This window comes from Perognathus longimembris, chromosome 21 (genome assembly GCF_023159225.1).
Source record: "Perognathus longimembris pacificus isolate PPM17 chromosome 21, ASM2315922v1, whole genome shotgun sequence".
Taxonomy (NCBI): Eukaryota; Metazoa; Chordata; class Mammalia; order Rodentia; family Heteromyidae; genus Perognathus; species Perognathus longimembris.
The window spans coordinates 4976021-4991007 of NC_063181.1; the positions used below are offsets into that span (position 1 = coordinate 4976021).

A 14987-nucleotide genomic window follows, 5' to 3' on the forward strand; every position below is an offset into this window, starting at 1 on the left:
ACAAGTCTCACTACCACACTGGCCTTCAACTTGCTACATAGACCACAATGGTCTTAAACTTCTGCTCTTCCTGATTTCACCCACCAAGTGCCTGGATTATAGTCGTGTACCATTGTCCAGCTCTGATTTTCCTGCAGTCTTTCCCATCCCATCCTCATTCTTCAAATTGCTCAGCAGTTTGCCAGGGCCTGCAACGTTCATGTGAGCAGCTCTCTTTAAGTGGACTGTTCAGTTCCAGTGTCTGAAATCTCACAAGAACATTGATCCTGCCCCGCCTATCTCAGCCACTCCTGGATCCTATCTATAAGAACCAAGAAAATCTTTGTTGTGTTAAGCTGCTACTTTGGGGGTGCTACCATATGAACGGCAACCATCCCCAGTGGTTTATTTCCCCACATCCACTAAGACCCTGAGTACTCTAAGTATTATTTATTCAGGTACATACGTTTGGGGGGAAAATTCTCTTAAAGGTATGATATTTTACTATTAGTAAGACTAAGAACCTTTTCCATTTCCTGACTATGATATGTTCCTTATCTTTTATCCCTTGTTCTACTGATATGTAGGAACCACATCAATTGGTAGTCATACATACTGTAATTTTTTTTTTTACCAGATTGTCATTTGTCTTTTTATTTATGGTCTTCTTTGTAATCTTTACTTTTATGTAGTCAATTATGCCAATATTTCCTATTATGGCATATGGGTTAGAATATCACTCAGAATATTTTGATAGTTTCCATTTTATGTTTTAATTCTCTCTGGTATATGATGTAAAATAATTATTTACCTCTTTCTCAACTAGTCAAATGTGTCATCATACAATGCTTTAGAGATTCTTGGCTTAACAAGATGAACTAGGTCAAAGTAGATGCTATGAACAACACAAGAATAGACTCAAAATTATTGACTCTTAAGAAAAAAATATAAAGATATTAGGTGCAAGAACATCATATAAAAGCCTTGAAACTCCTTAAAAGTAAAATATGGGACTTCTGGGCTGGCTAAGTGCCTGCCCTTAGAGGAAAGTAAACTTTCCTCCTCGCTTCTCCCCCTTCCTTTTTTTTTTTTTTTTAAAGGTCTCAATATTATATAGTCCAGGCTGACCTCAAAACTCTCAACCCTTCTGTTCTAGCCCCCTCAGTGCTGATATTATAGTCATGTATCAGCCAGGTCAGCATTTATTTCTGTATAGAAACTTTTTTTCCACACTATTTCTGAGCTCCCATTAAAACAAAACTGTGTTACTTTCATTTGGCAAATCTAAACTCGTAAGAAAAACAATCCCTCATAGCTTGCCAATAGATTTCTTAAAATTTTGGAAAGAGATTTCTTTGTAGATATGAAAATTATCTTGTTTAACAGGGTTAGACCTGGGTAAGCCTTTATTAATCAGCTAATAAAAAGAACAAGCACAAACACGTATTACTGCTCTATCCACAGAAGGTAGCTTTTCTTCAAGTAATTTTTTTCATGTTCTCCTGTGCCATGTATCTATTTCCCCAAACTCTAATTGGTAGTGGCCACTTACTGTTGTCTCTGCATTTACTTCATGTACTTGCTGCATAAGCATCCTGTCAGACTTTGGTTGTTTAATTTAGAAGTATGCAGAACCAGTGGCATGAGCCAAGAGGTGCTCAGTAAACCTCATGTGCTATAGCAATGTTTAAATTAGACATGAGAAAAGGACTGCTGAATTTAATTTGATTAAATAAAGGGGATCTTTTGATGTCAGCCACACTGAATTTAGTACTTGCTTCTTCAAAAGAACTAGGCATTTTCTTGTAAATGTTTTCATAAGAAACAAGATAAAGTGCATCTGATTAGTTTCCATCAGCCTCTTTTATTTATAAGTCTTGGCAGGCTTTGAGTGGTGCTGGGAAATTCTGATGATGGGTCTGTTTATCAGAGTACTACACTGCATGTATTAGATTACTGGTAAAAAAAAAAATTAACCTAAATATCTGTTCTCTTCTTTTTTGAGTCCACCTTAAGAAAAGCTTGAATTTTTTTAAAAAAAAAAAAGAAAAGAAGGAAGGGAAGGAGGGAAAAAGAGAAAATTCACGTGGGTACAAAGTGAAGAGAATGATAAAAGGAACTTCACTCTGGGAATATGAACAGAAATGCATGAAGGCCAAGAACAGAGACACAGAGTATATGAATGAACACATTTTGTTTGTTTTCAAATACTTAAGTTTATGGATGAAAAAATAATTTTCGTATTTTGTGGTTTTCCGTAGATTCTTTTACCTTTCATGAACCTAGTCCTTCTGTATCATCTTGAAATGAACAAGACTGATTTTTGTTGTTGTTGTTGTGATATGTTTCTGTCCCCATCTGCCTTCCTTCCTTTTTTGTCATTTGTGGGTTTGAACTCAGGGCCTGAGTGCTGTCCCTGAGCTTTTATGCTCAAGGCTAGCCCTCTAGCACTTTGAGACACAGCACCACTCCTGGTTTTCTGGTGGTTAATTGGAGATAAGACTTTCCTGCCTGGGCTGGCTTTGCACAGCAATCCTCAGCGCTCAGCCACCAGAGTAGCTGGGATTACAGGCGTACAGGCGTGAGCCACCAGCACCCAGCTCCTACCTTCTTTCTTACGTGTGTGTGTGTGTGTGTGTGTGTGTGTGTACTGGCATAAAGGAACAACAATGAAGTATGAAAGTACTTTAATGAAGAAGCTAGCAGAGGAGCCGAGCCAATGGAACAATTACATTTTGCCTCAGGTGCAATAAATAAAAGGCAAGCATATTTACCAGGGTTTGTCTTCTCGAGCTGGTACCATCGGTAGAAGGCTCTTTTCTTCTGTTCACTAAGGTCTGAGCCCTGCTGCAACAGCCAGTGTGAGATCCGGCTCTGACTGATGCCTGTGGAGAAAGAGAGACAGCTCTAGGGTGCTGAAGCTGCAGTAGCGCTAAGAAGGCTCTGACGGTTCTAGTTATGGGCTGCTTTCACAAGCTCCTTATACTGTGTTGGCTCACTGCGCTGGCCAGAGCATACTCAGAATTCAACATGGTAAGTCAAAGCATCGAACTGACCAAGACTTTTAACAGTGGCTTCTAAGATTCATCTCCAAGCCAGGCCCTATAAATGAAGACATTCCGAAGTAACAGTTTTTGTCAGAATTACCACTGTCCTCCAAACATATTTGGTTTAGAATATTAGAATTTTTAATAGATATCGGGAGAAAAAAAGTTGGCAAGTTTTGCTACTTATTACTGACACTGCTTTAAAGATTTAGGGAGTAGGAAAGGGGAGGTCATTGAAAACACTGTCTTCAATAACGTTTTTGGCTTCTTTGCTAATTCATTGAAACATTTTAGACTTATTACCATTAGGATATAGAAGAATTGGCAGAATTTTAAACGTATGCTTCAATATGACCTCTATAAAGAAATCTCAACAGCTAAAAACATTTAACTCATATTCTCCCCCACGCAATGGAATAAAACAGATAGGGTTAGCTTTCAGTTATCATTGAGTAGTTCTTTGTCAGCACTTACTTAGAAATATGTACAGTCCCCACATGTGAAAGGAAGGGGAAAAAAGGCATGTTTAAAACTTACTAGTGTGCGAACCAAATGCTCATTCTGATCATAAGTCTATTTGAAAAAACTGAACAAATTAATATACAACTGGCAAAAGCAAAAAATATTAGTAAAGACAAAGATCTATATAGTAAATTCACAGAGTACTTTCCAAAAGACCATGGCAGAGGGTTACCAAGACCTTAAACCCCCCCCAAAGAATACCAGCAGTAACTGCACACTACTTGACTGCTACCTTTGCTAACACCTGTTTAAAGACCTAATGACCAACAGGAAAAGCGGCTATCAGGAAGCAATCGCACCAAAAGAAAAAGCAGGAGGCTTGGTCAACACATTTAATTCATTGAAAGCCAGCTCCTATTGAGTTTCACATAGAAACTTAGTTAAAAGAAAGCTTAGGGGGCTGGGTACACGATTTTGGCCTACTTTCAAGTAGTACAGTACTTGCTTACCAAGACTCTGAGTTCCAATCCCAGTATCTCCAAAGAATAAAGAAAACTTGAGGAAACTTGGGGTAACTGGTGTTAAAATGCAAAACTATGAAGCAGTTTTCTGACTAAAAATATTTTTCTACTGCAAAAGACAACATTTAAACTGTTTTCTGAAACCCAAGCAATTACAAGCACTTAATTCTCTCCCTTCCCTTGTGCCAGCACTAGGGTTTGAACTCAGGGTCTCACAGTCTTGCTCAACTTTTATTTTTGCTCACAATTGACACACTACCACTTGAGTCATGCCTTCAGTGCAGCATTTTGTTAGTTGGAGATGGAATCTTGAAGACATTGCTGCTCAGGCTGGCTTTGAACCTTGATCTTCAGATCTCAGTCTCCTGAGTAGCTAGGATTAGAGGTGTAAGCCACCAGTGCCCAGCAAAAGACATTAAATAATGGCATAAGAATATAACCAAGTACCGGCAGACATTTAAAATTACTACTTTTTAAAATGTTATTAAAACCCAACAGAACAAATGAGAAAAATGAACCGATCCAACAAAAGGCCATTAAAACTAAGTATTAGCAAGGACAGGGAGAAATATGGAAATCTGATACAAGGGTAAAATGACATGGCTACTTCATACAACAGCTGGATAAAACTCACTAAAGCTGAATATATGTAAAGATATTACTTAGCAATGTCTTTATTAGGTAAATAGCCCACAAAAATGTGTACAAGTGCAATAGGATTAGGTTCAAAAGATATGAACAAGAAGCTTCATAATATGGCACTGCCCTAAACAGGATCCAGTGTGGAGAAGCTAAATGCATTTCAACAGCAGAGTGCAGTGCCACAGCTGCATATCCTACTTTACAGACCAAATCCAGACCAATATTTACCAAATACAAAGAGGATAACTATTAAATACAAACACAGGTCAATTTCACAAAAATAACACTGGTGAAGTCACAGTTACATGAGTCACTCTATAAAAAGTTTTAAACTTCATATGGCTCTAGGGATGCAAATGAGAATGCTGGTACCTAACTAGGAGGGAGAAGGCCGAGGATGAGGAAGGTTTGAGGTGACCAGCAATGCTCTGTAACTTACCTGGAGGACAGTTCTGTGGGTTTCTTTACTTTTTAAAGTCACTAAGTCATCGCCTGCTGTATACATATTTAATTTTCTTCCCTAAGCAGAGCTTACACTTGCAATCGTGGCTGCTTGGGAGGCTGAGAACAGGAATATGGGATTCCAAGTCAGCTACGGCGGCCACTGCAAGGTGGTGGTGCACCAGGAACCCAGCAACAGCTTCCCATTAGTGAGAGGACCCTGACTCCGAGCCCTGAGAGCGTCAAAAAGTTCTTTAAAAAGTTCCTCCCAAAAGGTTTTAAAAATTCTATAAGCTTAAAAAAAAAAGTAAATGGCTATGTATTAACAAGGAAAGATATTCCTGATATGAAAGAAAAAGCAGATACTTCTATGACTATATAGTTTTACATATTTGATAGTTTTATACAACAGAGCTTTTTATAGAGAACCAGAGACACACAATATCAATTTAAAGCAGTTACTTTTGCTACATTCCTACCTCTATATAACTTTCTTAATGTTTTTCTAAAAATGCATATGAATTTAGGTTTTAGCTAACTTCATATGAATTTAGTTTTTTGCTAAATACTATAAATTTTAATTATAACATTGTAAATAAAGTTATAAAAACCCCTTTTCTAATTCTGAGTTAAGCACTGAGAATTAATTATGTACATGTTGTTTTACACTTTTCTCTATAATCATGAATTTAATAAAACAAAAAAGAGGAAAGTGATATAGGCTGCTTGACTTTCTCATCTTTTGTGTGAGAAGGAAACAAGGAAGTTCTCCTCTATAACTTTTCATACAAAGTGTAGAATAAAGTCAATAAGGCATTTTTTTCCCAAAAGAGGTACTTAAAAAAAAAACAACAACATATAAAATGGCATATTTTACAATGATTTTTCTTAGCACTCATTGATAGGAAAAGTTCTTTCTGGGTCTGATGTGACAGTTAAGCTTGGTATCCAAAGTTCCAGAAGTTTCTTCTCACTGTCTACTTTGCTGTTACTCCCTGGAGAAAATTTCTAAATTTCTCCCTACTTCTCACTGCTGAAGAAAATCTTTCTCCCCAAGTTTCAGCTACTCAAGACTAGCTATAACAGACAAAAGAAACAAATTTACATATAACTAAAATAATTAAGAGGAAAAAAAAACACCCTAATCCTTTCCTGTAATAAAATAATTACATCGCATTAAAGAAGAAAAAGGCTTTTTTGCCCCAGTCACATTATGTTCTGAGCTCCGCTTTATCAGGCTCTTTCCAGCTGCTGAATACCATTCTCCCTTCCACTAGAGGGCGCTCCACCATAATCCAGACTTCTCAAAGTCTAATACTAATAACATGAATAAACATTTCTATCTTATTTTCCTCCCACTTCCTGTGGAGTGTGACAGTCCTCACCACTGACATCATCTTCATCTTTGGAAAGGTTGGATGCAATTTCTAACTGAAAGCATCTTTTCAGTCCACTTCAGGGGCTGCTTTGCTAGCTCCCCAAATCAGCAGCCCCCAGGTTCCATCTTTAATCATCTTTTCTCTATCACCCTTCCTCTACATGTATTGATGATCAACAATCATGACTTAAAGCATCATCAAATACAAGGATTTTCAGGGCACCAGATATTTCTTTCCAGCCACGGGCTGGGTGGCTGCAATGAGAATGTCTCGCGGATCCTCAGAAAGCTTACTTAATTTCTTATCTACATCCTCTATCTGCTCTTCTTGTGTATCCTATCTCTGTTTCACATTCACTCTACCTTTTGCCTAACTCTTACACGCTTACTGAAACCAACCACCTTTTCTTGCCACAATTCTTCTGTTCTCTCTAATTCTTATTCCTACAGTGTGGATTCTTAGCCAGGACAACTGAAAAACCTTTGATGAAAAGAGCATCCATCTAAAGTATAAAATCTTCATGAATAGCTCCTTTTAAATTAGTGGATGGTTTAACAATTGAAAAGTGAAATATCAAATAATTTTCTGTAATTTACCCTCAATAATGCAGTTACATTAATTTTTCCCTCCCTCCCTTTGTCTCATGCAAAATGTCTTGAAATAGTTATTAAACTTCTTGATATGAATGGTTAAAAATTACAGTACCCAGAAAATAGTGTATATTATATATGTATATATATTTACAGTAATAATACCCTTTATGTACTAACATGGGATAATTTCCGCGTTAACAAATCTAAGTTTAGCTAGGCATTGGTGGCTCAAACCAGTGAGCTACTCAAGAAGCTGAAATTCAGTGGCTCACAGTTCAAAGCCAGCCTGGGCAAAAAAGTCCATGAGACTCCATTTACAAATGAACTAGCAAAAAGCAGGGCTTTCAGCATACACAGCTCAAGTGGTAGTGTCAGTGGACTAAGCAAGAAAGCATGAGGCTCCAAGTTCAAATGCCAGTATCACATTTTTAAAAGGCTAGACACAATGCTGCTCAAGGCACATCACTATCTTCCATAAAGGAGGAAAAGAGCTACTCATATATGTGTATTTGCTTATAAATGCATAAAATACCTTTGAAGAAACTAGTATGTATCTGTCTCAGGAAGAAGGACAACAATTGAAAGACAGGAAGAGGCAATTCAGCATCATATACCCTTGTGAAAGAATTTCCGAAATCGGAACCACAGGAATATGTGTTCTAATAAAATAAATTTAAGTCAAGGATTACACACTGGAGCCTGAGGCAGTAAGATCTTCTGAGTTCAGAAATTCAAAACTATCCTTGGCAATATAGTGAGATCCGCCACCCCCCGCACATAAATAAAAGGTAAACTTGTTTTTTATTTTATTTCAGTAAGCTTATTATTATTATCCAGCACAATAAAAATTGTGGTTAACTTTCTTAGTCTCAGGAAACTTAGTTTCACAAAGGTAGACTTGGGGAGAGATGAATGGGCCATGGCTGCTTGGTGAAAATTAAGCAGTTGTAATGGTTGACAGGTGATCAATAGAAAAACTTCTGTCAAAGGCTTTTACTATGGGCCATGTGGATTTCACCTAAGCTAGCTCATTTACTAACCCACTCAAGAGCTGGTTTAGAATCTGGAAGAGCGGTGTATACTGGCAGTCCTAGCCACTCAAGAAGCTGAGGCAGTAGGATCGCTTTGGGCACAGTGCTCAAAGGGCCATCCCAAGTTACACGGCAAGATTCCATCTTAAACAGAAGAACACTCTTCTGTAGGTACCGCTATTACCAGTTTCCTGAAGAGGAAGCAAGTAAAATCAGTAAGCAAATAAGCAAGTGAAATCAGACTTTGAACCCAGGCAGTCCATCCTTGAGTCATGCTCTTGAACAACGTATTACACGTCCTGCCTATATTGAATTGTTCTGTTGAAAAGCACTGCTGGCTTTGAAGCAAAACAAGTAACAACCAGCTGTATGACTATGGGCAAATTACTTAACCTGTTTTAGCCTCAGTGCTCTCATCTGTAACTGAGGAAGTTAACACCTGCTTCTCAAATATATAACACAGTTAACACAGCATCTAGCACTTGGTAAGTGTTAAATAAATTATAGGTAAAAATAAAAGCTCTCAGTCTCAAAGAAAAAAAAATCTCAGCTAAAGGCTGTGCATTAGTAAAAAGCAAAGCCATGAGCTGTCTATAACTCACTTTGATGGCTATATGTATAATGATAAAGCTAAACCAAAGACTGAGAAAAATGGTCACACAATGGTGTGAAAGATATTCTTCAGCCAAGGGCTGGTGGCTCGAGCCTGCAATCCCAGCTACTAAGGGGGCTGAGATCTGGGGATCACTGTTCAAAAGCCAACCCGGGCAGGAAAGTCCATGAGACTCTTTTCCCCAATCAAATGGCCAATAAGCCGGAAATAGAGCTGGGGTCAAGTAGAGAGTTAGCCTTGAGCAAAAAAAAGCTCAGGAACAGCACTCAGACCCTGAGTTCAAAACCCAGGTTTAGTGTGCATGCGTGCGCGTACACACACACCTGTTATAAAACATGAAAAACAAACAGAATTACTTAATGTATAAAGTGTCATATCTATAAGTTTTTTAAAGGCATTTACTCTGTTGAGAGCCTTCTGCAGGAAGCTATAATATTGACTAAAGACTCACATGGGCTATTGTTCTACTTCAAGTTTTGCTACTTAATTAGCTATCCTCCCTCGTATTTTCTTCCTAGATTATAGAAATGGATTTTGGAAATGGATTCCTGTTAGTTTTTTTGTTTTTTGTTTTTTTTTGGCCAGTCCTGGGCCTTGGACTCGGGGCCTGAGCACTGTCCCTGGCTTCCTTTTTGCTCAAGGCTGGCACTCTGCCACTTGAGCCACAGCGCCACTTCTGGCCGTTTTCTGTATATGTGGTGCTGGGGAATCGAACCCAGGGCCTCATGTATATACAAGGCAAGCTCTCTCGCCACTAGGCCATATCCCCAGCCCCTCCTGTTAGCTTTTTTGGGAGGGACAGTAGTAAGAGTTTATTCTCAGGGCCTTTATATGGAGTCTAGTGAACTTTTCTGACCAGGCTGGCCTTGAACTAAGATCTTTAGATCTCAGTCTTCCAAATAGCTAGGATTATAAACGTGAACTACTAAACTCCTGTTGGCTTTTTAACATAAGAAAACTTGAATTCTATCAGAAATAATTTACTGAACAAGCAAAGGAGCATTACAAGTTAGGTACAGGATTTTCTCCACAAGCTTGGGAAATAAGATTTAAGTAGAACTCAAGGAGAGGCCTAACAGGTAGAGCACTTGCCTAGCAGGCACAAAGCCCTGAGTTTAATGCGCAGGCCTAGAGGAAAAAAGAGAGTTGAGGAGAAATAAAAATAGAAAATTACTGGCTGAGGGAAAAACACATCCATATTTAACCTTTATAAGTGATTGAAAAGCCTTATGGCAGAGTAAAATTAGTTTAAATGCAGTTCCTACTTTAAATACCGGTGGAAGAGCTGGATCTCATTTTATACTTGACAACCTATCTAACTTTCACACTAAAGACAGAAAATTCTGTGCATTACATTTGAGATGATAAAAGGCCCATCCCTTCAGGACACATGAATTTCAATCATCATAGAGAACTGATTTTCTACCAACAACCGAGTATCTTCAAAAATTATATTCACTCCAATTTCTCACTTAGCTGTCGCCAGAGTGAGAAAATATGAGCAATCAGATGTGAAGGCTGTATTTTTCCTAAGGAAGTGAGGAGAGGAAGTAACATCAAGTTGTAAGGTTTACAAGAAAACAGTTTGCCTACAAGGTGAAGAAGATAGAAAAAAATGATATAGAAAGAATAGAATAACCAGAGGAAGACATCTGTTTATATTCCCTAAGAGCTAAAAGACTACAGAAAATCACAAAGGCACTGTGTGAAAATAGTTCTAACATTGATACATGAAGTTCCTTCAGAGAAAATGCTGAAAGTTTCTCTTAACAAAAACATAACTATACTGGGGTGCCAGTGGTTCATGCCTATCATCCTAGCTACTCAGGAGGCTGAGCTCTGAGGATCGAGATTCAAAGCCAGCCTGGGCAGGAAAGTCTGTGAGATTCTGATCTCCAATTAAGTACCAGAAAACCAAAAGTGGTGCTGTAGCTCAAAGTGGTAGAACACTAGCCTTGAGTGAAAGAGCTCAGGGACAGCACTCAAGCCCTGAGAGTTCAGCCCTATGACTGACAAAGAAAGGAAAAAAAAATATAACTGCACAGAGATAATAGCCTTCAAATTGGAGATCTACATAAAATCCATCAGGTAAGAACTGATTTTTTAAAATAGTATTAAATTAGCAAAATTATTTCTGACCGTATCACAGGATAATCAGTCTATGATTTATGCTCCACCAATATTAGCTCTCTAATGTAAAAATAAATTCTATAAATTTAACAATTAAAAAGATGGAGTACATTGCATGCACGAATGGAAATGTCATAATGGAGTTAACGACACATGATGCTGGATTTCCAGAACTGACCATCTCATGCCTGCAGATCTCAATAAAAGCTTAAAGGCCTGGGACCTCTAGCGATTCTCTTTCTCCAGCCTTCCTGACTGATCTGAGGGTGCACTTTTGCTTTGCTTTGCATTAATTAACTTGCTCCTGCTTGTATCCTCTGTGCCTATCCTTGAGTTCTTTCCTTGGTGAGACCAAGAACTTTCTGGCTCCAAGACCCAATTAGCCCAAAGAAGGTTCATTGATTTTAACAAGTCAATCACTCTGGATTTTGATAGCTGACGAGGCTGTGAATAAGAGGTAAAGTATAAAGTATATAGGAAACCTCTGAAATTTCTGTTCAGTTTTGCTGGGAACCAAAAACTGCTTTAGACAATAAAATTCATTTTTTTAGGCTTTTTTTTTTCTTCTGGTGCTGGAACTCAGGGCTTTGTATTTGCTAGGCAAGTTCTTCCACCTAGCTAAATCCACAATCCTGGAAGTTCTTCTTTTTGGGGGGAGAGCACAGTCCTGGGGCTTGAAATCAGGGCCTGGTCACTGTCCCTGGCTTCTTTTTGCTTAAGATTAGCACTCTACCACTTGAGCCACAGTGCCACTTCCGGCCTTTTCTGTATATGTGGTGCTAACTAAGCAAATCCAACCCAGGGCTTCCTGCATGCTTGCAAGGGCTCTACCACTGGGCCACATTCCCAGCCCCTGGAAGTTCATTTTTTTTTTGGGGGGGGGGGATGCTAGTTCTGGGGCTTGAACTCAGGACCTGAGCACTGTCCGTGGCTTCTTTTTGCGCAAGGCTAGCACTCTACCACTTGAGCCACAGTGCCACTTCCAGCTTTTTCTATATATGTGGTGCTGAGGAATCGAACCCAGGACTTCATGTATACGAGGTGAGTACTTTACCACTAGGCCATATTCCCAGCCAGGAAGCTCATTTTTTTATAAAAGTATACTGACACTTCAATTTTTAACATCTGGGCCAAACTTTTCTGATTAGGGAAGAGATCAATACAATAATTCCTTGTAAAGAAGTTAATATATTGCATATTAATATTTTCATCTTTCATTTTGAAGACAAAAAGGAAAGATGTTTGAATATAGTTACAACGCTTCTGAAACCATTTCAGAACGTGTTAGGAATGGTAGTTATTAGATAATGGTAACATACCTATCTGCTGAGTGTACTTCCAGTTTAAAAGCACAGAATCCACAACTAGAAAATATACTTGTAGAAATAAATTCCTAGGGCCTCCTCATCTTCAGTATTGAGGGGTGGGGCCTTTAGAAGGTGACTAAATCATGTGGGCAGAACATTCATGAATAGAGTTTGTACTCTAAGAGGCTCAAGATACACTCCAAATCTCTTTTACCATGTGAAAACACAGCAAAAAGGAGAAGGAGAAAGCAGGCTGTCACCTGACTCCTGATCTGCATTCCTCTCAGACTTCTAGATCCTCAGAACTGTGAAAAATAAATGTCTCCTGCTCCTAAGCTACCTACTCTATATAGTATTCGGCTACCGCTGCCAGCCTGAATGGACTAAGACAGAAACCAACTGGTCAAAGCTCTTCATCTTCTTAACTAAGAAAAATGAGGGTCTGGCTCACAAGGCAATTTTAATAGAACAGAGATGAGAACCTTGGAATTTTGCTGCTTTTCCAATATATCCTACTGAAATTTAAGAAAGCAAAATGGTGATACATTTTTTAAAATTAGAGATGCTAAATGTGTCTTTCTTTTCCATGTATTTATCTTTTTAAGAGTACATGAATCCAATTTGTGTATTTCTTTGGCTGATAAGCACTCATCAACCTCTGCCCATTTGCTCATTTAATCCTCATGCCTGGATTCTCCCAGAAGTCAGTAATTTAAAAAAAAAAAAAGATTTTTAAAATACGGTTTATTTACTTATTTGGCTGTCTTTTTTACTTTTATCTTCAAATGGTTGTACAAGGGGGGGAGTTCAATTTAACATGTCTATTTATGTGTATAGTATATCTTGATCTGAGTCATCCTTTCCATTGCTCTCCCCCAACAGAGCCTGTTTTAAGAATTCTGAAGCAGCTCAGGATAACATTTTACTCTGAAAGTGAATATAGGATGCATCCGTTTACTTTATAAAGTAAAAGCTCTGCTCACCAGCCTACCATTGTTGGTGAGAATTTAGCATCCTGGCCAACCTCTCACAGAGGTAAAAACCCACCCCTGGTGGGAGCAGCTGTGACTGCAAAGGAGCTACAAATAGCATGCTGGGAAATCTGCAGGCACTGTTATTATATCCTGTTTATACTGTCATTTTTCCTATCAGTAGGATATTATTTATACAGACCTCACCCATGAACTTCTTGTTTATCTTATTATAGAAATCCTCCAGATCTATAAAAAGAAATCTTGGTATTTGTTTCTGGAACAGCACATGTGTTATAATTTTGTACCTCACTACACTTTTTTTATTTAGCATTTTCTGCTATTATGCACCATTTGTTCCCATGTTTATTGCAAGCATAGTTTCACATATCAGAGTTGAACTTTTTTAAATGACTTTAAGAGAAACTGTTTCGGAACAAGATTTTGGAACCTTATATCCTAAACTTTACTACTATTGGATAGATTTCATCAGGTAGATATTCTCGTAAGTATACTTGACTTCCTTGTTAAAAGGCACAAAACTGCTTATATACGAATCAAATACACTAAGGAATAAGTGCTTGGTGACCACAAGACTTTATGACCGAGACTTACTCTGTCGTAGGTAAATAATTATGAGAGCCAGCCTTTACTTAGGTTTCACTAATTCACTTCAATCTAGTAGGATCTTTTCTCTGCTATGGTAAGTTCTGTTCTGTTCATGTAATGGCTGGACAGGACAGGAGGAAAATGTAACATAGTAATATATGAGAAATGTGGATTCAATAAGTTGACTAACAGAACAATTAATCAAGCTGGTTATCCATAGTCTCATTCTCCTACTTTGAAGATCAGGGAAAAAAGGCAAGGCAGGCACAGGGGATCGCCTGCAATCCTAGCAACTCAGGAGGTAGAGACTGGAAAGACTGCAGTTTGGGTATGGCAGTGTGGCCCCTGCTATGTGAGAATGTAGCAAGAATCTGGCTTGAGGCTGACCTTGCCAGAAATATAACTTTAAAAAAGCAAAAGTGGGCTGGAGTATGGGTCAAGTGATAAAGCACTTGCCTAGCAAGCACAAGGCTCCAACCCTAGGAATACCATCACCATCACCAAAGGAAAAAAGAGCAAAATGAAATATTTTATGAGCAACACTTCATGAAATGAACAATTATTCCTGGAGAAATCACACCGGAAAATTTTTTCAGAAATACAGCTGCCCGGCTGGGAATATGGCCTAGTGGCAAGAGCGCCTGCCTTATATACATGAAGCCCTGGGTTTGATTCCCCAGCACCACATATATAGAAAATGGCCAGAAGAGGTGCTATGGTTCAAGTGGCAGAGTGCTAGCCTTGAGCAAAAAGAAGCCAGGGACGGTGCTCAAGCCCTGAGTCCAAGGCCCAGGACTGGCAAAAAAAAAAAAAAAGAAAGAAAGAAAGAAAGAAATACAGCTGCCAGTGGCTCATGCCTGTCACCCTAGCTACTCAGGAAGCTGAGATTTGAGAGGATCACGGTTGAAGCCAGCCCAGGTGATTCTCATCTCCAATTAACTACTCAAAAACCAAACAAACAAACACAGAAGTAAAGTGCTAGCCCTGAACAATACCATTCAGACAGAGCTCAGATAATGAGTTCAAGTCCCAGGGGACGGACACGGACACACGGACACACACACACACTCAGGGACACACACATACACACACACACACGAAAGAAATACAGTTTGTGGTAACTGCACCAATACTCCCTTTATACCACAAAGCAGCTCGGTAAATATGAAATGTTCAGAACATGTTCAATGGTAGACTACCTGTGTATGTGTAAGAAAAGGTCACTATACTGAAGAACATTATTCTAAGATATACTGCAAAAA

The 14987-nt window shown here is 38.6% G+C and overlaps 1 protein-coding gene across 9 annotated transcripts in view; it reads right to left on the reverse strand.

The window, feature by feature from the left end:
* Hmbox1 (homeobox containing 1) overlaps positions 1-14987 on the reverse strand; it is an 86123-nt gene that overhangs the window by 26106 nt on the left and 45030 nt on the right. For all 9 annotated transcript variants that reach the window (XM_048330325.1, XM_048330322.1, XM_048330324.1 and 6 more), the window contains exon 5: positions 2754-2864. In XM_048330325.1, the coding sequence (XP_048186282.1) occupies positions 2754-2864 (111 nt within the window). The remainder of the gene's footprint in view (positions 1-2753; positions 2865-14987) is intronic.